The 26,655-nt window shown below is 40.0% G+C and overlaps 1 protein-coding gene across 3 annotated transcripts; it reads right to left on the bottom strand.

Annotated features, from left to right (window-relative positions):
• Window positions 1–585: 585 nt before the first annotated feature.
• ampd2b (adenosine monophosphate deaminase 2b) lies at window positions 586–19,999 on the bottom strand. 3 transcript variants are annotated; one of them, XM_039604047.1, is made up of 19 exons: window positions 14,046–14,125; window positions 13,758–13,898; window positions 9,437–9,561; window positions 9,219–9,349; window positions 9,069–9,137; window positions 8,878–8,980; window positions 8,589–8,778; window positions 7,345–7,486; window positions 7,115–7,204; window positions 6,843–6,972; window positions 6,548–6,742; window positions 6,333–6,464; window positions 6,034–6,197; window positions 5,389–5,515; window positions 5,137–5,300; window positions 4,410–4,530; window positions 4,016–4,189; window positions 3,124–3,234; window positions 586–3,037 (listed from the first exon to the last, which is right to left on the bottom strand). In XM_039604047.1, exons 3-19 carry the CDS (start codon window positions 9,464–9,466, stop codon window positions 2,822–2,824), a joined length of 2,289 nt encoding a protein of 762 aa, XP_039459981.1. In that variant the 5' UTR covers window positions 9,467–9,561; window positions 13,758–13,898; window positions 14,046–14,125; the 3' UTR covers window positions 586–2,821. The 3 variants fall into 3 exon arrangements, with proteins under 3 accessions (XP_039459981.1, XP_031582315.1, XP_039459980.1); XM_031726455.2 differs by lacking the exons at window positions 13,758–13,898; window positions 14,046–14,125 and adding an exon at window positions 19,384–19,999; XM_039604046.1 differs by having other exon boundaries at window positions 13,758–14,125.
• Between the last annotated feature and the right edge of the window lie 6,656 nt (window positions 20,000–26,655).

Genomic DNA, 26,655 nt, shown 5'->3' with positions numbered 1-26,655 from the left:
AAAATAAGGCTGTAACATGACAAAATGTGGAACAAGAGATACATTGTGAATACCTTCAGGATGCACTGTATCTGCTGCGGGCACCCCTCGTGAATAAGGGAGCAAGCTACAAAGTAGCTTTCTCTATGTAAATTTCATTTTCAAAAGGTTTTGGTCTAACTACATTTTCAAGAGCTTTCTGTTGTTGTCTTCATCAGAAGACATGATTTGAACATCACTCCTTTGTTAAACTAAAATAACTTCTTATCAGACATATTTTGATTGTGTGGTAAACAGGCCATTTGCATATCTTCACATCATGTGCATTTTCTCATGAAAAGTGTCCCAACACAAAATATAGCAATACAGTGAGTTTTATGCTGAGCTTGCTGCTCACTCTGACTCACATGGAGGGGGGATGAGCTGGACATGAAAACAAAGTCCTCTTTGTTTCATGTCTTTTACTCATGATTATCAGCTACTGACGCAAACACTTCTTACTCCCATGTTCTTAATCAAGTGATGTGCTGCATGTTTGTTACTTTTGAAAACAAATGCATTTGCTCGGTTTGTTGAAAAGAGGAAATCACTCCAATTCAAATAAGATTTATTTTTTACAGACACAAATAGCATTACTGAACATTTTACAAACAGCACACACGTTTCTGTGGGAGGACACACGGTGCTTTTGAAATAGCAACAAGCAGCCTTTTGATGACAGCAGGACCTAAACTGAAGGCAGGAGTTTGTCAAGTTAGCAGATTCTCAGTTCTGTATAAAAATGACTTTTTGTGGATTTGGCAATGGTTGAACTTGTGCAAGGAGGAAACATTGAGGGAGGGGATCAGCATGCACCACTCACTGTACTATTACTCAGAAATAACTTAATGTAAAGGACAGATGGTACTACAATTAAGTTTAGACTGCCAGAAACAATGTCACAAACTAGGAGTATAATACAAATGAGAAGCATCACTGCACACAAATGCTTATGTGCCCTCACTGCACTGAGTCATTGAAATGACTGCTAAAATAACAGTAAAACTATCTGAAGACTGAGACTTTTTAAGCTAGTTACCCTGCATAAGGTCCTGTGGGTAATTATAGCAGAAATGTCAACCATATACCCACAACAATTCAACCACTTTCGCCATTTTTACTATGGACATTATTAAAAGGCTGTCGTACTGGATGCTGAACCGATTTGCTACAAATGTCATGATTTAGTAAATGTCACGATTTCAGAAACTATTAAACAATAAGTTATATTTGTAATTTATTTGACTGTTGATTTAGGAATGGGTGTGTTAGCATTTTAAGTTTCTGTCTGCTCGGGGTGAATTCCTTTTCTACAAGGAAACAAAAATGTTACTGGAGCAGTTTAAACTTTTAATAAACTCTAACAGACTCACTATAAACAGATCAAAACCCCCTGACTAGACTAGGAGCTACAAAATAATTTGCCATGAAACACTCAAGTCAAAATAATTTGAACATCTAAGTCTCAAATAACCCAATAATAATTCATTTAGTGTGACTGGAAACACGTGCGACCCCATTCAGTCAAAATCAATCACCTGCTCATATAAAGGACATGACTGCTGCAGCTCAGCTTGTTACACAAACCACAATCTGTAGATGCAAATTTGATTTACTAATACTGTGGGTGTGTGCACAGAGAAAAATGGGACTTAAGCATCATTCAGGCCTTTGGAGGGTGTGGAAAATAACTGACCTAATTAGTTCTCTGATATTTGTTTATCACAGGCCAAGAAATTCTAGCTTTGCCTCTGTCTTTATCATGAGATAGACTTCTACAATTTAGGGGCAAAATTAGGTAATAAGAGATATAGAAAATAATATGGGAAAAAATAAGAGTTGTAAAGATTTTGAAGTAAAAGTGAATACAAAGGAGTAGTGTCACTAGTCTGACCAAAAAAATGAATTTGTGAAGTCACGATGACGTTAATCTTCGACCACTGAATTCTAATCAGTTTGTCCTTGAGTCCACGCTAGTGTTTAACTCTTTCCTCAGGTATCACTGTGACTGCAGAGGCATAGTTTATTTTGTTGCTCTAAAGGTAATGTGAATTCTTGCTGTATGGTGCTTTGCTTAAGTTTAAGTTTAAGGTTCAGGTTATTTCAGGTTATAAAAGCCTGGGAGTTCATATGCTCCATTTCTCTGGCAGCCTTCCACGTCTACATTTCCACTCATCCATATATCCTTTGTATGGCCTGCATTACTGGTGCCTTGAACACCCGCCTTACTTTTGAGACATAGTTGGATAGTTTCTGTGCGCTCTCCTTTGTTAAGAGTTTAAACCTTTTATGGATACTCAAAACAGTTCATCTTGGTTTACTTAAGAAAGGCCTCAAAGAGCGGGACCTCAGTGTCCTCTGTATCAGCTCCAGACCTTTATGGAGTTACCCTGGAGTTAGGTTGTCTTCTTTCTTTGTTGGATCCAGTGTATTTTTTTATGAGTTTGATAAAATTTTGAATGTGAACGTTGCTCAAATCTGATACAGGAAGAATTACATTGTACCAACATGTAAATATGACACAACATGGTCACCAACCATTAAAAAAACAAAACAAAATAAAGAACAAGAGATGTCATGAAATTCTAATTACTGTGATAAAATAAAGAAAGAAGCAAACACCTTGGGCACACAGACTGTAAATTCTCTCTCTGATATTGGCTACTAGCAGCTCTCATTATCTTCCTATAGCGTAGCTTTTCTCTTTTTCCATGATGTGATATGTTTATATGTAAATCTGTGCAATGTCCTGATGTAAAAACACGGAATGTGGTGAGAATTTTGTTTGTGTTGTTCAGCATGGTCACTTCTCCGCCTGCACAGCTCCCATACAAAGGCTTCCCTCCTCTCTGATGGTCTCCAGCTCATCTGTGTGAATGGCCTGTGTGATTAAATTTAACTCCTCACACATGGTCTCGTACCGGTACGCCACACGGATGTCAGGAACGTTGGTTCGCCTGATGTCGTTGCCTTCCTGTCCCTCCTTAATGTAGTTTGGGCCCAGCCAGTAACGCTTTGCCTGATTTAAACATATATATATATATATATATTATTAAACACTCTGCAGAACACCAGAATTTGTGATATGCAACAAAAAATGTATACCTTATGAGAAAATCCACTCATCAGTACACTGTTTCTGGCAAGCTCACACATGTCACAGGAGCTCAGTTTCCACACTTGAGCAGCAATGCTGTACTCTTCCATCAATGGCTCCTAAAAGTACAAAGACAATTATATAAAAGCATTTTGTAGTGAAAATGCAAAGTTAAAGTTGAAAATTTAAAGATTTTGTCTGAAGAGCTTAAAGTTTATTTGAAATATCCAAAGCTGAATTTGCTGAACCAACTTAATTACATTAGAACACAAAAATATAAATGAGGTTAAATGTAGAAGTAGAAAAGGAGTAAACACTGAGGGAGGGTAGAATTACCAAAAACTGAATAATAATAAATAAACCCCAAAAAGTACCAAAAATAAACATCACTTGTTGAAATTGCCTTTTCAAAAAGTAGTTTAAAAAAAAGCAAAACCTGGAGCTGAAGTGCATCAGAATGAAGAAAACACACACACACACACACACACGCACACACACAAACACACAGGTGGGAGCAATATAGTGGGTGCAAGAGTGTGGATCTCTGTGTTTTTTATGCCAAACTGAAATAACAAGTCTGAATTTGTTGAATTTGAATCTACCAATCATGAGCAGCTTGTTTCTGATTGGTTCCTGTGTCTGCAAAGCACAGAGCTTTTCCAACAGTGGCTCCCAGGCTCGGAGATTCTCTCCCGCCGAGCTGGAGATCTGTAGACTCAGTGGTCTCTTTCTTTTTAGACTTGTGCTTGCTCTTTTTAAAAATTATTTTGTTGTGAGGTTTATCTCAAAATGTGCTATAGAAATACATTTTGACTTAGTTACTTTACTTGTGATTTTACAGTGAATTTATGACTTAGTGAAGGTGGAGGTTTAAAGCATGTTATTAAATGTTTGACTTACCTTGGTAAAGTGAAATTGCAGAGGGTCATCTGTAGACAGAGAGACCATGAGGCCTCTGGACAGGTACTCTGGTAGAGGGTTACGATGGTAGCTGAGAAACAGGCTGTTATTGCTGAGAGGAGACATGGCGATGCCTACCTGGGCTAGGTAGTATAGATACTGCAGCACAGGAGCCTGGAAAGAAAACATGGCACAATGATGACTCTGTAACAACCAAAGCATCAGAAGTACATCAGGTGTAATTTTCCAAGATCTCATAAGGAAGAAACATAATACACAATAAATAAAATCTAATAATAATAATCTATAATCTGAGGCCCTCATAAACTTTTGGAAAGATAACGTCCCCTGTATGTGAGGTAAACAGCTGCTCAACCGCTGTTGAAGGTCACACCTTCCTGAGCAGCAGCCCATGGGAGATATTCTCGGACAGCATGAAACCAGAAACCAGGTGATGGATCGGCCCCGCCTCGCCACAGTGAGGACGTAGGACGAGTGTGTGGAACCCCCGCTGCCTGGAACGATAAAGCCACACAATAGTGGGAGGTGAGTTCAGCTGTGTTAGTGCTCAGCGTAAATGAACACTCTTTGCTGCTTCCCAGTGACTCATATACAAAGAAGATGGCAGATAAAAGCAAAGGGCAAATCCCCAGTGTGTATTATCTAGTCTGTAACCTTAAGCACTGTCGAAACACAGAATTTGCATTTGTTATCAAAGTTTTTTCAGCTTAATTCACATGAGATAAATCTGGGCTTTTCACCTTTTTTATCCAATAATGTTACTAATCTTTATTATTGATGTGCTGCATGTACTTTACAAAAACTGTCTTTTTGTGATTAAAACTAAGGTTGACAAACTGTACAGCAGATTTTGCAAGCGGGCATTTTTTGAAAGGAAAGTAATTTTTTAACACTTCCTTTTACAAATGCATTAAAAATCTTCACCTATTCTTATCAGAGACCAAGATACTGACAACTATAACAAAAAACCCCCGTTAATAGCTAAAATGACACATTAAGGACTGATTTATTTGTCTTACTGATGTTGAAAACACAAAAAATATACAATCACGGATCAAAAATCTTGGGCAGTCAGATCAAGTAAAGTATGATTTATGTACCTGCGCAGGTGATTCAGCACAGTCATGTTTGTATACATGTAGTAGAGGTAGTAGGAATAGGGCGGGTTGTCCTCTTCTGTCCAGTTGACTGGGAGCGGACTGTCCAGGTTGAAGATATGTTGCTCTGGTTTTGATTCATCATCCACGCTGTCGAACCCCACAACCTGTTGGATGAAGAGCAGATCAATAAAACGACTACCCAAAAAGTGACTGCAGTAAAAGCGAATGACCAAAAAAGCTTAGATGTCGTACGTGCTGAAGGAAGAGGTGCAGCTCTGGGTGGCTGCTGGGGTCGACCGTAACCTCAAACAGAGGCATGAAGATATTCTCCAGCATTTCTTGGAAGTTGCACAGCTGTTTCTTCGTGTGGTAGACGTCACTTGAAGAAACAAGAAAAACAATTCAAGAAGCCCACAGGGGAGATAACTGAAGAATTGTTTGAGGAAATAATAGATATCAAATCTTTATTTTACTCATGTATTCAACAGATATTTACAGAAGGATCATTCATAATATTGACTTGGATTTGTGTGAAAGTTGCTAGATACATGGAAATGCTTAGTTTTCAGTATAAGTTATATAAATGACACAAAAACAAACAACAAAAACTAAACACAGTAAAAATCTAAACAGTGTCTCTTTTCAGGCATGGAGAAGATGCACGACAACTTAGTTACGTTGCTACTCTTCTTTTTATCTCTCAATTTTTGTCATATGATATATCACAACACCACATTTATATTTACAAATGTTACATAACTTCGAGTAGCTTAGCAACAAGGGTGTGCAAGTATCATCAGTTATTATTATCTTACTTAAAATCTGCTCTAAAGAGAGAGGGGACTGCTTTTTCACTGTTGTTTATTTAATTCAGTTTGCTACTCTTTTTAAACTCACAAGAGTCGTGGCACTTGGACAAGCCAGCGCACGTTGTCGGAGTAGACCTGATGTTTGACTGCCCATCTGGCCAGTTTGTCCCACTCGTTTCTGGAGCGGCCGTAGATTGACAGCCTGAGCTCCACGTTCTGGTACTTGCTCTCCTCCAAGTCGGCCATCACCTCCTAAGAAGAAGAGACACAACAAGTCAGCCAGAGGGCGCCAAAGCCCAGAGAGCCCGCCTCCAGGTACCAGAAACGACTGCTCTGTGTAAGAAACAAGTGCTTGCAACTTCGAGTGTTTGTGCATACAGTGAGCACCTTAATAATGTGACCAAAGTATTTCCCCTCAATGTAGTTGTCCGTTTTGATGAAGATCTCTCTCAGGATGGACTCACCAATGGGATTATATTTGGCATTGAATTTGTCAAATCGGTGGAAAGTGTTACGATCCTGCAATAAAAAGGTGAACTATTGAGTCAGGCAGCACCTCTGAAGACCTTTTTTTTAAAGTCTCCTTTATGGGCACTACTCACTGCATGCATGTCCAGTGTGTCAACACTCAGGTCAAAGGCTGTAAGGTTCATGCTCTCAAACACCTCCATCAGTGTCTGACCCTTGCCTCTTTCCATGTGTACAATCTCTTTGGGATACTTCTTCATGGCTCTTTTGATAAAACGTAGAAGGTGCTTCTGGTTCATACAAGAGGAAGCATGAATGTGCGTGTCAACCTGCGGAACAAGTCAGACAAACAGGGAAAGTAAACCCTCTAGGATACTGCCTGGGTCACTAACCATGACTGGGTGAAAAAGAAAAAGCTCTCAAGTTCACCTTACGGATATTATAAAAGTCTCGATGTGGGACTTTCTTCTGTGCTGCCAGCTCTTTCATCTCATTGAGCAGGATGTGCATCTGGAATTTGGAGCTGAGGTATTGCAGACGTCTATAGCAGAAGGACTTTCTGTGGCAAAGCCGAACAAAAGACAAATGGTGGACTATTTCTGTGACAGTCTGAAAATAAACTTCTGTTGATATTTTTCGAGAATCTATATTTTAACTATAAGGTTAAATTAATAATTTATTAAAAAATGGGGGAAACCTACACTGGTCCATTTATGATGAGAGCCATCATGACGTTCATATCAGCGATGTACTCCTGCAGGTCTGGATACGGCAGATCCAGCTCTGTGGTCCTGTAGGCAACATAACAACTAAAACACTCTTTCCTGCAAGCAAAAGGTGTGAACTCAACTCTAAAAACAGACATGAATCTAGTCACAGTGAGGACGAAGCATGTGTGCAGAAAGTAAAAGATTCCCGACGGATATCTCACTTATCCATAGTGTTCCTCGTCGTGTACAAGTGCATAACACCATCCACCATCTTACAGCCGTAACCCATATCAGGGGGCATGCTGGCAGGGTCCACGTTCTCATAGGGGTGTGTTTTAGAAACAGGTGGGTGCACTGTGGCATCTAAGAGGAGACAGAATGATCCAGTGTGTCACGACTTTCATCAAGGTGGGCAAGCAAGTGCAGCTATGGTCTGACTTTAACTGCCTACATGCTGTGACAGCCTGTTCTCGGGTGTGCAAGAGATGGATCGTGAGATCTGTGGGTGTCCCTGGTTATGTTTTAATATGAGAGAATTGCACAGATTACCAAATATTTCTGAGCAAGATTAGCCTGAATAGAGCACTCAAGAACACAGGTGCAAATAACCGTTGGTAATTATTATTATCTTCAAGAATGAGCTGAAATTATCCTGCAGTTAAATCTCTTGGGTCAAATTTGTGATTAAATAAATAACAGCTTTGATTTGTATTGAAATATTTAAAAAACTGAAACAACACGTACATTTCTTTTTTTTAGACTTATAACCTAGAGAAACTAAATTTACAAAGACATACATTTACATTAAATAACACATTGATATACAAAGACTCCTAATATTTTTTAACCTGAAAGGAGAAAACATGTTCCTTATTTACTTCATAAAAACTAGTTTAATCATGGAATTACTGGAATTACTCTTCCAGTAATTACCCAGGATGCACGACCATACGGTTTTTTTTTCTTTGTGGGGGGGAGGAGTAGATTGTATGGTAAATCATTTTTCCTTTTCAGGCCAGTCTCTTCCCCAACTCAGAGCTCTGCACTATGTTCCACTAAAGAACCGTGTCCTGCATTTTGGAGGTTCTGACTCTCATCCTGTCCCTTTCACACTTGGCTGAAAACCACTCCAGTGCACGCTGAAGGTCATGCTCCAATGAAGCCAACAAAACCACATCAACCGCAAAAAGCAGGATGCTATTCTCAGGTTTCCAAAGCAGACACCCTCCTTACCCCAGCTACAGAATCTGAGACAAGGGGAAAACCAGGCAGAGTCCAACACAGACTGAAAACGTGCCTGACTTTGTGCCAAGGACGCAGACAACACTCTCACCTCGGTTGTAAAAGGACCTGATGGCCCGTAACAACAGACCTGTGGGGTATACTAAATAAATATTGTTTTGACTAATTTAGAGTACAGTATAAAATGATGCAAGAACAATGGTGCAGATGAGGACATTCATACTTGCAGTGACCGTGGTTTCTGGGATCTCTTCCTCATAGATATCTAAGTCTAGGGGTCTCTCACTCAGCTCCTGCAGGTAACGAGCAGTGGTTCTGCAGAAGCTCTGCAGCGACAGCCCCATGTACTTTTGCCTGATGAACAGAGCCTTCACTACACATTTGGCAGCATCCAGCAGATCTGTAAATGGAACCTTGATAAAGGACAGAAAAACAGATGTGTTCATGAGAGATTTGACTGTAAGAGAAAAAAACACACACACAGTCTTCCTGCAGTGACCACTCTGACTTACCCCACATTTTTCTTCTCCAGAAATAGTGACTCTCTGGTACTCCCTCTCAGGGACCGGTTCTCTCTCCTGCAGGTCAGGAATTTGGCTCTGCTCCTTCATGTATCTTAAGATAGATAAATAAACATATGAGATCACCATTCTGGCAGTTTAAGATGAGCATTGAGGGGTTCATGTGACTACGGTTGACTCACTCAAGATCTGAGGCACTGTCAGTCTTCATGAACTCTTGCTTAGCTCGTAGGAGGATGTCAGGTTCAAACCTGAGCTCACAAACACAAAGGCTGAGTTGAGTTCATAGTCTGACTACAAAGTCACATACCTCTTTTGCCTCACGCACTTACTTGACATCCTGGCTGATCTGTCGCTCAAGGCGATGGCGTTTCTCCTCCAGCTGTTCAATGGGGCTGTCCTCTGGAAATTCATAGGGGGCGCTCCGCATCTCACTCTCTGCCAGGCTGCGTGAGAACAGCTCCTTCAGACAGAGACAAACAAAAATGAAAGCCACGGCGTAACTTTGAACATCACTGGTTAATTATTTGCACAGTGGCTGAACACTGACTTCGGCAATCTCCTTGTATTTTCCATCCATGGAAGTACGTAGGTCAATGGATTGTTTCAAGGCCACAGGGATCCCAGGCAGGGAATGCTGGGAAGTGAGGAGGTGGCGGGTACCACGGAGATCAACTGCAGATAAATAGGGAAAGAAAGTAGGCAGTGAGCAGTTTCTCTTCTGTGATAACATATTCTCAGGAGCCTTATTTTGAGACTTCAGTAAATAATGGTCTAATTACAGTATGAAGAGAAGAAACAACCCACTGAGTGGAGCACATGGTGGCTAATGTTTGCTGTTTATCTTTATATCATGTCTTTGCCTGTGCTGCTTTTTTAATAACCTGTAGGAAATAATTTGTCATTGGTGTGCATGATAATAGCAACTTGCTTCCATTTAGGGTAATATTTTATAATACAGTCCGTGACTAACAGCGTAATTAAGTTTATAAGTTTATATTTACTTACAAATACTTAATATCCTGGTAATTTATTGAAAAAACAACAAATATTTCCTTATCTTACATCATAAGTACATTGTACTCTTGGGCGTGCAGGCTGTATTATGGAGTAGCTTAACCTTACCCAACTTCTGGATATTTTGCAGGAGGCACATATTATAATGTAAGTAATTTTAAGTACATCATAAGTAAAAAAGAAGAAATGAACAATAGAAACTTCATCATGCATCATAAATGCAGGATTGGAAATATTGTTTACCTTCAAAATTACTAAGAAACAAAATTTTAAAATGAGTTTTGTTGTACTTAAATTTACCTACATTAAAGATTTGTCTCCCATTCTGTAAAATACCTGAAAGTTAGGCAAGCTTATGCTACTTCATAATACAGCCTGCACCCCAAAAAGATGGCGCAATAATGTTTGGTTTTCCACTGAATTACCAGGAAATTACAAAGTACTAAAAATGACATGCGCACGACTTAAATTTATTTACAGTATAATTATTTCTTTGTTTACTGTAAAACTGTCAAACTTTGTTATTATGCAAATATAATTACATTTTGACTTCAAATGAAACACACTGAATGTCCATTTAATTACAGGGGAATTTTACCCTTAGTTGTGGGCTGTTATAAAGTGTTACTCACTTTGATTTAAAGATTTACCGTCAGAGTCTAAGATGTTTACTTTTTCTAGGCTCCTCAGAATTATCAAATTATAATGGTTTCTGTGGCTTTCATGGTCATTTAAAAAGCTTTTGAGCATGAGGTAATGCATTGTTACAAACTGAAAACAGCACATCTCAGTCAGGGACGCTCCACTGCTAAAAGCTTTTTATTCACTCAGCAAAAGTATCGATTCAGTTTAATTTACTCTTAATATTGCATGTTAGCACCGATGAGATTGCTTGTAAAACTTTTTCAAAGTCACCAAAACAATCTGCAGAAGCTTGTTGTTCCTCTTCACACAGCAGTGGAGGTCTGAGCTCAGTGGCTGTTTGTGCCTTCAGACACAATGAGCCATTCAGGTGGAGAGCCCATCAGCACATACACCGACTGATGCAAGCCATTGTTGCCATTGCGAGGCTTGAGTTTTATACAAACCCTGTTGTCATGGGAAGCTGAAGAGGGGAAAATAAAGGAGGCTGGTTCTTGACATTCAAAGACTTAGGACATGAGAGGTATGAGTGGAAACTGTTTTTTTATAGCACAAAAGAAAACAGAGATCGCACTTTCCCCTCTCGGTGTATATTTAGACAGATATTAATCTTCCCCTTGAAACGATGCACCTGCCACTGAAATATTCATCATCCTGCTAAATATTTCATCCTGTGCATGCTAGGCTGTCACTGAGACTGTTGTCCGTCAGCATTTATAGACCATACACACAAGAAGGTCAAAGAGGGCGCACTGTTTGATACTTAAAGTCTGCGCTGAAGTTTGACTTATTTAACGCAGCATGTCTGAGCATGCCTGCTCCTTGGAGAAAGCAAAGGAGACCAGAGAGGCCAATTAACTGGGCCGATTAGCACTTCACAAAAAGCTTCATTAAAATTTATTTAAATTTTTAAAAAAAAACACTCAGTGAAGTAGGCGAAATGGCTGCTATAAAGAGAGATGGTGGTAAAATAATTGGCTGGACCACAACTCACCACCAGTTTATCACCTTCTGCTTAACACCGTCCAATCAGCACTTCCCACTCCCACTCACATGGACTACAAGGGAGTAAAGTCAAAACAAGCACAGTATCTCTGGCTAAAAGGTTTTTGAGATCATTATGAGAAACGCAAACTTTTTTCTTAATTATTTGAGTATGATAATGTTTTGCCTTTTCATAGTTGAATGAGGAGCATATCCCAAGTACCATGGGGCAAGAGGCAGGGTACAGCCTGGACTGGTCACCAGTCTGGTACAAGGCTAACACAGAGACATAGCCCCATGCTTAACTTTGGACTTTGGGAGTTTGGAAGCCATAATTATCATTTCCCACTATTTTGACAGTTTTTACTGCAGACTAACTGCTGATGCAAATAGCTGTTAGTGGCAGCTCTAGACATAATGTAAATGTAAATGTATAATAAATCATTTATATAAACAAGAAATTATACTGATGCTCATATAAGTCAGCTTCCTCTTTCCAAAAGCAGGGCTGAGTCAGTAAAAAAACGCTGCGATGCTCCAATCTCAGCTGAAAACTGAAGTCACGGTAACGGTTGCCTAAGATATTTCTCCGCTGTCAGTCTGGGAGACATCAAAATCATCATGATTACAGCGGACACTGGTGCGGAGGGCAGGAGGTGACCAGTGGCAAAGACATGCATGCTGGGCCACAATAGAGCAGAGCCTAGCCAAGCCTACCAGACCCCAAGCTAATCCCCTAATGGCTGCTATATTTGGATCAGTAGCATCAATGGTTGCATAACAACTCCAACAGCCCCCAACAGAAGAGCAAACCACTCAAAAATTAAAGTCAGCCATAATTCATTTGCCTTTAAACAATATATAATCCGGCAGGCTGAAGCTTTTAATGCACTATGAGGCAGGTGCACGAGGGCCTGATTAAAACACAATTTAAAGTGTCTCCAAGCTCTAACACGTCTTAGAGCAAGAAACACGTTGAACATAAGACAACGCAGCTCACATGCTCTCTCACAGCTCGTCACTACATATTGCCTCAAAACAAGGTCAGATAGTATCAGCTTGCAGAGAGACTTCCACCACATGAATATTTCAATAGCAATACAGAGCATGGAGAGGTCCCAGCTCCAGCTCAAGTCTTACAGCATGGTGTAAAAAGTCACCGCAGATGCAACGATAACTGGGAAGTCAACCTACTCCTGGAGCTGCTTTTTTCTCAACCTTATACTGGAATAAAACTTTCCAAAGAGCGTTAATATTCCCTGACCAACCATAGTTAACATTACAGGATGGTTATATTGGTATATTGACTCTCTTTTACCTCTACACCCTCCCCTCTTTGTGTCAACAACCACACGGGCCATGCTTCACCAAACACTTTCTACCTTCTTCCACTGACTGTGCATCTTTCAGCTCACAAAAAATGTCAGTGACTCACAGCCTCTGCTGCAAATCTCTCACAGTGGAAGCCGTATGTTCTCACCGCGCACGTGTCAGCACTGCTGAGACGGCAGGATTACTGGTGATCGACAAGTATGATTAATAAGTCAGGGGAGTAAATTTGGAAATTTAGTCTCGGAACCACTGTTTCAGTTGTTTTTCATCGATAGTTGCAGATTACCACTTCAGCGTAACTAAATTACCAAATTTGGCGACTCACCATTTATATGGGCAGTCTCCTGGTCATATAAAAAAAAGAAAGAAAAAAGGATGCTTTCCAGCTATGCATCAATCAGCCGCCATCTCTCATTACTCAAAGTTCTTCTATGCCGAGTGATGGTTTAGTCTCTGCAGCTGCACAAACTGCATGTTCACAAATCTCCTCTCTGTATTTATTTTCCTGTTGTCAGACTTCTCAGTTGAACCATAAAGAAAAGCAATACCAAAACTATAAAAGGCTCAATGCCCACTAGACTTGAAAAAAAAATTTCTGCAGGGTCTTGCGGTTGGAGGCGTAGCTCAATTTATCGACCCTGGCTGCTTCTCTTTGCACGGTTGCACCTTTAGAGCACTCTCAAAAGACGCGAGAAAAGCAGTTTTTGGGACAATCAATCGACACACATTCTTCTCAGCGCACTAAAGACAGCACTGCTCAGGGCTGTTACACAAAGCCATCAAGGGACAGGCAGAGGAGAGTGGCAGTGATTGGGAAAAAGAGAAGAAAAAAAAGAAGGAGGGCGAGAGGGTTATTTGTGCTTTTTTTTGCAAGGGATGAGGGTAGTGGAGCGTACCTGTCTCCTTAGAGCCTGTGTTAACCAGCAGCTAGCAGGGCCGAGGGAGGAAAGAGAGACAGAGAGAGGGAGAGAGAAGCTGTCCTGGCAGGGAGATGGAGCATGCCAAACAGCAAATGGCCCAGGATGGCGTCTGCTGTCCTTTTAAGATGGGTTAAATATGATGGCAAGGACAGAGGGATGGTGAGAAACAAGAAAGAAACACTTCAAACAATCAAATGTCAAAACTGGCAAAATAAAATGAAACCCCCCACACGCATACGTATGCTTTCACATCAATGCACTCACAGAGTCAAACAGTCATACCCTCTGCTCGCTTAATCTGTCCCTGTCATACATACAAAGAGCTGGTCCAGCAGATCCATGAACTCCCCTTCACATCCCAGTATGTGACCCCCCCCCTCTGCTCTGTCTGCCTCCTGGTTCAGGCCAGCTGTCGTTGCACTAGCTGCCTCTGGAGCTGATCCTCCTCATTTGAATGCCTCTGACATCTATCTGGAACGTACCACGGGAGGGTAAGGAGGCAGGGGGAGATGGCGCACATTACCAGAGGATGTGAACTCTACTGCTATGAGTTACTGCAACAAGAACCCCCCCGCTCCTGTCTACCTTATAGTCCATGCTGTGTTTTGCTGAGGGGACCATGTGTTCAGGATGTTTGTGTCCTCAGTGTGTGTGAGTAAAGCGGTGCTGTCTCAGCAACAAGGTTTGAGACGTCATTGTCTCTCTCTCTCTCTTTTTTGCCGCTGAATAGTAGCAGTGTGAGAGATATGCCTGTCCGATGGATGCGACCTGCCTCCTTCTCACATGAATGGAATTAAAGGGCCAGCAATGTTGTCCCCATTACGGTTGCTGCAGCAACACAAACATACTGCAGGTCTGCGACTGTCTTCTATGCATATGCTATTTGAGATTATTCTTCAGTAACACAATGACCTGCATTTCTACAACCTGATTTCAGAATATTAAACATTTGCAAAATCCTCCACTGAATAAGCTCTATCATTTTTCTTGTTATACTTTTGTAATAAATGTAAATTTGCGCTGGATAACAGAAGCAACAATGTGGATCTCACTGTAAAAATGTGATGAAAATGCAGTGAAGTTGGTGAATGTCCCAGTTAACATACATATACATATATATATCAATGTATATATAAAGATTTTAGTGCATTGTGCTTTTGTTTTGTGTCTGAAACACAATTAAGGCTCATAAACAAAACATTATGTCGCTTGAAACTTGAATCTGTATCACTTTAAAAAGCGAGTGCTTGCGTCAAGCATCTTATCTTCTCTTGCTCAATATTATTCAGCTCAGTTTGTCTAAACTCAGAACTGAGTAAAATAAATTCCTACCTTTTCAGTCCCTATCTTAGACTCTTTATCTATGCTTTCTTTTTATTACAAATGATACAGGAGGCATTATTCTGGCTTGGAACAGATTTAACATCTAAAAAAGAACAAATGAAACAGTAACTCATATTTTCTGAAATTCAGAAAAGAGTTCAGAAAATGTGAAATGAAGTCAATTGTGCATTTCTTTACTTTAGCAGCAGAAACATATGTGAGGAATAAACTGTAGCTACCTGTGAAAAAAAATAAAAGACATTGATTGATTCTCACCATAAGGTGAGAGGCAGGGTACACCATGCACAGGTCGCAGGGCCCGTCAGAATTTCTTAAAAACAATTCCATGTGATGCGGATGCAGGTAATTTGCATAGAGTTGTCTATGCAGCTGTACTGAACTACAACAAATGACTGATTTAAAAGCACTCTGGCCATCATTATACAATTATTGTTTGCATTATACAATAATGCAAAAAAAAAAAAAGTATTCCCTTATTAAGCTCCAGACTCAAACATGATGCTGTCAACCAAAGTAGAGCACTGAAAAGTCCATATAACTACCAGCAAATTATCACTCTGCCTCTCAGGCTAAAAGGATGTTTTTCTTTTTTCAAGGCACTCAGATTCCAAATTGCTTTCAAGAGGTCTAATCAAACTGTTGAGGCCTCGGGAGAAACAACACTTTCTTCAGACCAGGCTCCCTCTGATGGTCGAACACAGAGTCACACACTGATCAATCAAAGCCATGAAAAGTGTTATTCTACCCAAACTAGCACCGAGGACCAATATGGAAAAAAACATCAGTATGTTGAAGAGTGCCTCTCTGATGGTTAATATGCTTTGATAATTATACATTTTATTATTGATTAATCTAGATTAAATGAGACATTGTAACAATTATCTATTCACCATTTTCAATCATAGCAATGCCTCATATTTTTATATAAAGATGTGTTTTCATTCATTCTTCAATCATGAATTGAACTGATGATTTGCAAGGGTTATTTTGACATGATTGGCATGAAAATCCCAACAGTTCAAATCCAAATATACTCAGCTGATCTGGATAATTTCAGAATCAAGAAAATATTTTTGCTTTCCATGCTGAAGCTTTTACGTTAGGACTATTTCCTTACAGAAAAGGTAATTAAGCACCCTAATTACTGCTAATCACTCACTCATCACTGCTGCTAGAGTAAAAAGATGTATTAAAAGGAAATACTTAAAATACACAAAAAATCCTCTAAATGTGTCACACAATCCACTGAAAGTCTTTCTATTGAAGAATATATCTGTAGCAGCCGGCACCGTACCTTTCAGACAAGACAACTCTCCACAGATCAATGTGCTGCAAACAGCAGGTGACATCAGAGGACTCTGCAGTATACCCCTTGTAGCACCACATTATTAAGTATGTGCAAATATCCTTTGAAACGATGGTCCCACCCTTAGGGCACAAGTCCATGAGACCTGTATGGGGCCAGATGAGTTGGTTCATTTAAGTAAGAGATATACCAGCAGCTAATCTGCAGCACAGACTGAGGATGGACATGAGGAGTGACTGACTGAAGGTTATCAACTGAAGGGGTGTTGGGGTGGGCACCATCGCTGCCTGCATCAATCATTAATGGGTTCCTGTTAGGAATGCCTACAGGATCTCTCTCGGGTCATTACTGTAGCAGTTTATGACACAGACTCTGACTTATGTGACATGCAATGATGACAAGGCGTGACACATCCGAAGGAGGTGTGATCGAGATGTGGGCGAAGTACAGTGTGTCAAAGGCCCATTACTGTATGAACGACCAATTTGAATTTTGTACTACTTGAAATTGTGTTTGATCTGTATTTTTTTATGCTGCTCTGCCTTTCCAAAGTGCTAGAATGCCTTTTCCAGCCCTAACTCTGACCCTTCACTGCATTTATCTGACAGCTGCTGTATTGAAGATAACGATAGCTAATCAATTATTGGGAATCTGTGAATAAACATCCACTGCTACATGTTATTTGCACTGTTTTAAGTGGTTCAACAAGTGGAACACAGCGCACAGCACGGACTAGCCAAACTGGTGAGTGGGTGTCGGTCTAATATCGGCACTGGCTCTTTCACAGCCAGAGAAGTGATTCACCTACTGCCTCTCTCTCTGCCGAGGCTCGCTCCACAAATCCTGCACATTACTGTAGAGTTTCACTGCACAGCATATGCTACACCACAGCCTTTCTGCCTGATGGACATGATGCAGGGTATTATGTGTACAGAGGTTTTACAACCCTTGAAGAAATTTAAGCTGTGAGAGATTCATTTAGTTCTGTTTATTCCGCTCTGCTGGATTTAATAAGATAAAAGCTCTTCCAGCATGGGGAATATCAGCTTAAACAACCATTCAGCAGAGCAGCGAGCACACAATCTCGAATTTATGATCTCTAATAAGCAGCTGCAGCATTATTAAAAACCTTAGTAATTCTTCAAATAGAACATCTAATATAGTCACACTCTCGCTAACCTGCAACCTGTTTTTATTTTTACTCCATCTTATACAGACTGCAGTGTACTGCAGTGGTGTGAACTAGAGGGCATCCTTTTGAAAAAACAAAAAAAAAATGAGTCACTTAAATGTCATCTTTGCTTACTCAGAAGGTTCCCTGGATGCTTTAACAACATAAAATGTGATGTTGTGTTAATGTGCCTCTGTGGAGACTTGCTAAATCAAACCCCGGAGGCTTCAGTACTGAATCTGTATTGGCAGAGACAGCCTGCGCTTCCTGTTTCTGCCAGTGCTCCTTCTCTTCAATGATTTCTTCCAACAAGAAGGCAATTTTGGAGCAGTAAATGAGGATAATTACAGGGAGCATTTCGACTGGAAGGGAGGGGGGCTGACGAATCCCTCAGACCTCCTGCTGTTGCATTTATTGTCAGGGTTAAAAATCAATCCCTAACTACCTCGCCAATCATCATAACGTCATAGCATGCTGCTGTCTATCCCCAGTGGTGACATGACCTATCTGAAGGAGCTTTTTTTAAAGACGCAGTATATTTTTTAAGAATACGTTGTGCGTGCATTATGTCATTCCAAACTCTCAAATGTATTCCAGTGAGGAAAGACTATATTACTTCCTCCAAATAAAATAACATCGAGACTCAGGTGTCTTCTTCTATTTAAATATAGTTATCTATGGCTCAGTTCATTTTCTTGAATCAAAAACCTGCGGTGGGGTGAAATGATTTAATATTTGCATATTTTTCTTTCTCTCTGAAAAACAGATGACCAACAAAGACTGACTATAATTCTGAATGACACTGAGGTGTTTGATTCCTTTTAAACAACTCATAAGATCTAAGTATGATCTTTCATTATATCATCATTTGCATGACGTAACTGTAACTGAATGAACACATTTTGCATTTCAAAGAAGACTAATGAACAGAAATAGCTGCTATTTGATCTTTTGGTCATTGTATACTCTGTAGTTTCAGTGAAAGCCTGACCAGCGTGTGCATACATCAGTAGGGAGGCTAATCCTCTCATTCAGTGGGGGATCAAGTCCTGAGGTACCAACCTACATATTCTCTGCAGGCTACATACCGCCATGGGGCTGAGTGAAAAACACCGCTGTTGCTGTTTATCTAAGCAGCCTATCCCATTTCTTAAAGGAGAAGACTAATTATACATGCTGTACAGAGACTAAATTGTTTTTTTCACTGCATGCAATATGTTTCGAAAGTATGCAACAATACAAAGCACTTCCAACTTGTCAAACAGCCTGTAATCCTTTAGGCTAAAACATGACAACAGGCAAAACATCAGTTTTCACCTGACAACAACAAGTTACGCAACATCAAATTTGCTCCATACAGCAGCAGCCGGTCATACTGTAAATCTACTTTGGATGATCCAGCTGATGCATGTTGTGTGTGTTCTAAAATGAGGCTGAAAAATAAGAGTTGAAGGGCAAAACTGGAAGCCAGAAAGCTGACATTAAACTGCAGGGTATGAAGGCAAAATCCCCCACAGAGCATCCAAAGCATCCTCTGCTGCACCTCTCTAATCAACAGGTTTGCATTTCCCAACTACTTACGAAGAAAAAGTAATTACTAAAGATTCTTCTTTCATGAGTTTTTTCTTGTTTTCTAAAATAAAACAATGTATTTTCACCTAAATATGCATAGTACAGGGCTAATCCCCCTGGCTTCAGATCATATTATATTCCTCCTTCTGTTACAAGATCAGGATGCTCAAACCGTCCTCCCTCTGCAGTTCCAGTCTGCCACCACTCACCTGTGCTGGCTGTGTACTGCAGGCTTCCCCTCTTCCTGAAGGGAGACAAGGGCTTGTTTTTGGCCCCTGTGCCCCCGGCTGAGTTCCCGGAGGTCAGGTTGGAGGACATGTTCCCGGGTCTCGCTGGCTCAAATTGGGAAAAGAAGAGCTGAGTGAGTCAGAGCTGCGGCTGACGGAGCGGCGATAAGAGACACAGTGAGAGAGGACAAGAGAGGAGACCGGGGACAGACAGGAGAGGAGAGGAGGGATGGAGCACAGATGCTGGGAGTTTGAGGGAGTCGGTGCCAGTCAGCGTGTCCGTGTGTGAGTGTGTGTGTATATGCGCGTGCTGTGTGGATGCGAGCAGGGATTTCCAGACTGGTTGGTCCAGCGTGGGGCTGCGGAGCATCCCTCTGCATCGGAACAGTCCCCGCCCCCTCAGTAAGACTCCCGTGCCTGAGCTGCAGCACTGATGGAGGATGGGGGTGTGATGGAGAGGCCCACCCCCAGCACGCCATGCGCAGACACGCATTTACATGCACACCGAGTACAACAACGCTCAGCACCATTGCGCAGTCCTGCTGTTGCCATAGCAACCACAAATCTAAATGTGGGCAAGCAAGCGAGGAGAAAAGTTGTGGTTATAGCAAAACTGAAGTAGTAAAAGTCAATTCTACTCACTCTGTTTTTGCAAACCACCTGTTATCTTCGCAGTCTCTGCTGTTTAGGGCAGAGACTGAACAGTGACCAAGTAAAGAATTAAACATTCATTATTATGATGAATACTGGGATTTTTCTTTTCTTTTCACAAAAAATACAAATATTTATTACACTTAGTGTAGGTACGTGGAGAGCATCTGTAACCATAACCGTAAAAACTCTGCTCGGATTTATGTCCTTATTTGCAGACTGCAGGGAGAGAGAGACGCGCGGATTCCGCGCAGTCCTTCAATTGTTTGAGGAAATGGACTCTTCGACGTAGGTCAAAAAGATCCTCGGACTAGGTAAAACACTCCAAATTTAACTTGTGAGAGTTAACATTTTCCACAAACACGCCTATATTCCTAAAACATTATCATCATCAGGATGTTGGCATCTCACATTTTGTCATGTAATTTCTGACAGACAACGGCCATTTTTCATCTACTCCTATTTCAGTTTAACCCAGACTATTTTTTCAGGTGCCACTGAAGCACAATCAGCACAATGACATGGGTATTATGAGAAAGTTTAATTGCGCCATTGTTGATTCGCCACAGCACGACTGTTTTAAGTTAAGCAATAAATGAGAGTTCATATCTTTGCTGTGAAACAATTTTAAGTGCCTACTTTCATTCAGGAGAATAATATAAAAACTTCAAACCTTAATGTCATGTTGACGGTGACGTCACCAAACAGCTTGACTCCCAGGCTCGCAATGACTCGTTTTCACCAAATAAATTCGATTTACTGTCACATAAGCAGCAAATCCTCATTAACTGAAGCTGGAGCCAGGAGAACATTTGGTGTATGAAAATTTATCACCCCATTTATTTTTATCACTTGATTATTGTAACTTTCATCTCTTATAAGCCAGCGAGGCAGCGCGATTAGAGACAGCAGTAACAAAGCACCCTGAGGTGGGGTGAATTATTTCCTTGGAAAACAACTTGGGTTGTTCAAGGGAAGCTTTAAAAAGAGCACATCTAGTGAACGCGTTTGATGTATTATACTAAAAAACACATGGGAGGAAAATCGTTGTGTACGATTAAAGAGGGATTTACATGACGTCAGTGTACTATATTTTAATTCACATAATTACACAGAAACAGACAACCGACAGAAAATGTGTAATTTTCATATTGGTACAGGAATAATAAGATTGAACATTTTCTGATTATAGAACACAGTCGGATATGAGGTCTGTCTATAAACACAGCTGGAAAACTGACAGCTGGAAGTCTTTTCTGTTTCTCCTTCATCCTTGAGCGTGTAACTACTGCTGACAATAATCAAGACCTTGGTTGCAACAGGGTTGTCATAAGATTTCCTCTTTTTATGTTACTGGAAGACAGCTTAGTTTTAGTTTCTGTGGCAAGCCGATATTTGATGCGCATTTCTTGATTTATAAGTGTATAAAATTAGATCTGAATTGATTTGGACGCACAATAATTGATGCCTGCAAGAGGAGGAAGGTGCACTTTGCAGTCAGCGCCCTCCCGTGGTGAAACTGTGAAACTGCTTGAAGGGGAAGCAGAAACAGCAGACTGTTTTTAATACTGAAAATCGAAAATTTAAAGTATAATTTATAATTAAAGTATAATATATTTCTTCCAGTTATATTTGCCCACTTTGCTCACATTGCAAAACATAATTAGTTGCCCAATTTCATATTATTGTACAGTCAAATTTAACTGCAGGCATCCATGTATACTGGCTTTGCACACATAGACAGTCTTTTAGTTGGCTTAAAGTCAGGACTCTAACAAGCCACTCAAGGACATTTAGCTTCACATCCCTAAGCCACTTTGTCCTTTTTGGTGGCGTATTTAGAAACGTCCTGCTCCCATTCAGCATTCTAATAGAGAGCCCAAGAAGCTTTCCTCAAACATTTTCTTGTTCTTGTTGGTATCAGCTCTTCTTTCATTGTTTTTGTTATATTGAAAAAACAGCCCACAGCAGACCGTTAACACCGTCAAGTATGATGGTATGTTTTATAGCCAAACAAAGCTGTTGGAGGTGCCACCTTACAAGCCAACTTTGTTATACAGTTGTCCAGTTTAGAGCAAGTTATTGGTCACACCATGTGTCTTACCAATGCTGTGAACAGTACTCAGAGAATTCATCAAAGCCTTTGCTGTCTTTTTGTACCATTTGCTAATCTGTCTGTTATGCACTGATCTTGGCCTCCATCGATACTGTCACGACACACATATACAGCCATGAGTTTAAGCAGAGAAACTGAATCAGGGTGTTTTTAATGTCACAACGAGGCTCAGTTTCCCAGCATGCTCCCTGCATGTGTTGCTAATGCATCACATGACATAAACACAGGCACACACTGGATATTTACAATAAATTTGATCTCAAAAATACAAAACAAATGTAAACAAAATCTATATAGACAAGGCAAAACTATAGACAATCTACATAATCAGACAATAAATGTAAACACATGAGCTATGAGCCATAAAAACTGCATAGGATCAGCTGTTTGTGTGTGTGTGTGTGTCTGTGTGTGTGTGTATGTGTGTGTGTGTGTGTGTGTGATAGTTAGGAGATGACTTTCTCATTTATACATGCAAGTTTGCAACAAATCTCACCATGTAAAATATCATAGACCATACTTAAAAAATAAATTCATACCATTTCTATAGAGATAAAGCTCGCTGCATGATTGCCCATCAATGAGGATTACTATACCATCTTGTGCATCATGACACAGTTCCCAGTGTCATGAGTGGGAGTTCACTTATTTTTCTTGCAGGCTTGTGAGAAAGCTCCTAGACTCAACCTCATGAGCTCATCAGTGGGTGGAACCTCCTGTAATGGATCCTGCTGAGGATTTCACACTCAGGAGAGTAAAGACGATTCATTACAAATAACATGCTAGTGTGCCCCTATCAGGAGAGCGATCGGATTTCTCCAAGGTTTTAAGAGCACATGGCCAATTTCACAGAGGTCTCTGATCCTGTTAGTTGCCTGCTTATTTGGCAAGTTTGATTGTGTTTGGAGCTCTGCAATCCAAAGCTGCAGATTTACCAAGAAGAATCAGAACTTTGTCATCTATGCCATAAAATAACAATAAAATGATCTGCAACTGTGATGTTGGCAAAGTTTCAGTCAGGCAAATCAAAGAGAGGCAAAGCTGCATTATATTTCACCCTTTCTGAACTATGATGTAACATAGCACACTCCTACTCTCAGGTTGATCTGAGGCTCTGCGAGTAATCTCGTCAACAGATCAGAGATGCAGGTACTGAGCACAAAGCAGGGCTACACCTTCTACAGCTTAATGGGATTGGCCCCCATCGATAGATGTGCCACTGCGATTAGCCTGCTTGGAAGCAGTCATGCATTTGAATCTCAAGCTCAGAACTGCAAGCAGTAAGGAGAACAATAATAGTATAGTTTTTCAGGACAGAACTGGATGCTGACACGGTGCAGACATGAGTAGCAGTATGGGCTAAGTGCTGTTTTTTGATGCACTGATTGAGGATACAGAGTGCATAATTAGCAAATCAACAATATAGAGTCTCTTGTTTCTTAGATGGGATTTGCTTAAATTTGACTCTTGTTAGAAAATACTTACTCAAAACAAGACACAAGCCTTTTATAAGTACAGCAGGAATTGTGTGTGATGCTTTTGTTTTCAGGATCCTACAAAGAAATCTGCCTCTTCTGCAGGATGATCACTCACAGGTCACACTTTTCCATATACTCTCTGTCAATCCTTTAGTTGCCTGCTGAGCCTATTTGACCCTGACGTCACTGAACTGGACCTTGCACTGGGTGGCTGGAGGAAGAACAGACTCAAGTTCCATTAAATCCGCCCCATTTAGAAGAAACCCACAAAACCTGTAAATATACATTTAAAAAATACTCGCAACAGTACTGACAACTTTTACAGCTCAAGGGTAAAACTACTCAGATCTTACAAATCTATTCATGCACATCAAGTTGTCCTTTATATTTATATATATGCATGTATGTATTGTTTTAATGAAAAAGCTTTATGCAGTGATGCAGATGTTGGTGCAGTCTAGCAGGAGCTGGGTGTTGAACAGACTCTGGACTACCTGCTAATGTAATACTAATTTGAACACAGCAAACAAACGCACCTGTAATCGCTCCATCTGGCAGCTTTGTGGTGTTTTACAATCACACACTAGACAAGAATGAGGACATCATTTATTCTAATTGTTGTAAATTGACTACCAGATATTTCTGTCATTGTGATTAAGCACTTACATAACACTTTAACATCACCACACCTGGTGAACCAGCAGGGTGTTGGAAAAACTGATCCTGGGTCAGCCACAGTCTAATGGCAGTGACACAATAATATATGACTTGGTGCTTGTAATATGAAGTTTTAGTCTTTGTGTGTGTGAAGTTCACACGGGTTTTAGTTGTAATCATTAAATGTTAATTGTTTATTTAATAAGAATACAAATACTCTCCAAATTATGACTTAACTTGCTTTTTAATTCTTCTGGTTTTTCGGATGGAGGTGTGACAAACAAGGGTTTTTTACCTGCTCTGCAGCCATTTTTCATAAATTTATTATAATTTTATTTACTTATTTATTAACTGAGCATTCAGTTTTTTGTTACAACTTTTTAAAACAAAATATAAGGCTTGAAATCACTGAGAATACATTTCTTTTATATGAATATATTATTTACATATATCTATAAAGATCTCGATGAATTTTTTTTCATATCTTGAGAGTGAAGTTGTTGAGTTCGTCTGAAAAGTTGTGCAGTGCCCGTCACAGTAGTGCATAGTTGACTGATGTAACAGTAACTATAAACATTACTTTATCGTACTTAATTAATTAGAACTGCTCTATATTCCATGCATATGATAATGCTGCAGGCATAAGGATTTATCATGTTACAGGCTTGTAGGACGAGTTTTGTGCAGCATGTTGCAGGCTGTAACAGTAAAAGACACACATCATAGGACTTACATGCAATGGATATGAAGTATTTTACAAAATCATATGTCAGATTAGGAAACTGATTATTTTAAAAGTACAAACAAATCGATCGTCAGTAAACTTTCACTTATTACCTGTACTTGTTTTCAGTTAAATGTTACACATTTGAAGTGAAATGTGACCATTTCTTTTTACCCATCATCTCAACATAATATCCACACACACGCACAGACACTACAATATATCAAATTGTTGAACCCTATTTCACAAGCAGACAAAGTTACTGAAATAATTATTAAAACTAGCAAATACAGATGCAATCTTCTGCAAAACAAAAGTGCCACTTTTGGCTGTTTGACTGCGCGTTAGAGGCAGTGACATAGAGAAGCTGACCCATTCATCTCCCATGTTAGTGACTTCAAAGAGCCTCAGTACAATGAGTAGGTAATAGGGAATAATAGGGAAGGTTATACCTTTTTTCTTTTTGAAATAAATCCAGTGCCTTTAAACTGATGATGATCATATGATGAACTTTAATAACATCAACGAAAACATCCACATTAAACTCAGTGTGATCAGCATTTGCATGTAACATATGACTATATTAGAAAGTTATTAATGCCAAAATGAGACCTTATGCTACAACTTATTGTGACCAGTAACATATACCACAAGTTGATATAGACCCATAAGACACTTTTAAAAAGTTTTTTTCCTGACTTATTAGAAAACAGAGAAAACATCCACAGCACCAGCACCTCTCTTCTGCATAGACATTAAATTGATGTAGAGCTGTTACTGAGGTTATGACACATCCCATAATATTGATCCTCAAAGTGGGTTTTAAAAGAAAAAATGATGCTAAAAAGACTTTGGAGTGTGACACTCGTAAACGCTACCAGAATACGTAAAATAGTCATAGTACGAACGGAAAATTTTACATATGTTCGTTAAATATACTGAAGTTATTATTTTTTTTAATATCAGCTGATTCTGAGGGAATCAGGTGGAAGAGACTGATTGATCTTTGATGGATTATATTGAACTAGTGTCACTGTCCCAGCTCACACTCAGGAAGAGGCGGGGCCTAATTATCTTCACAAGAACGCCATCTGAAAACAAATGATCCAAAGCAAGAAGGTGAAATGAAGCTTTCATGTTAAATTTGAGAAAACCAGTCAACTTTTTAAACACCCTGTCGGCGTCTGAGTCTACACCCAGTCTTCTGATTGAACTAGTAACCTCAAATATGGTGTCCCGGTTTAAGTCCTCTAACATGGAGGGTGAGGACGTAACAGTCCTGAATACTTGGCTCATTGACTTCAAACCATCAGCCCTGCAAGGATCATCAATCAACTCCTCCAATCCTCCAGAAACTGTACCTACAGTATCATCGCAGCTCTACTTCAGGGTATCCCACGAGAACATTTCTCAGATAGTTTAAAGCGTGTCAGATCCCCTTTAAACACACACAGATTATGTAACAAGGGACGCACATGTTTTCACTGAGACCCCACTGAAGAGCATAGTGCAGTGACAGTTGCTGTATTTAGCAGGTACCGCACCACCTGGGATTTAAACGTCTTAACTATAAGAAGTTTATAAGACTTTAATGCTCGCCCTCCCTGCTTCTTCCATGTGACCCAGAG

Source organism: Oreochromis aureus, linkage group 20, assembly GCF_013358895.1.
Source record: "Oreochromis aureus strain Israel breed Guangdong linkage group 20, ZZ_aureus, whole genome shotgun sequence".
Taxonomy (NCBI): domain Eukaryota; kingdom Metazoa; phylum Chordata; class Actinopteri; order Cichliformes; family Cichlidae; genus Oreochromis; species Oreochromis aureus.
The sequence above is the reverse complement of the archived record's forward strand: the minus strand, read 5'-3'. Positions and strand labels throughout refer to the sequence as shown.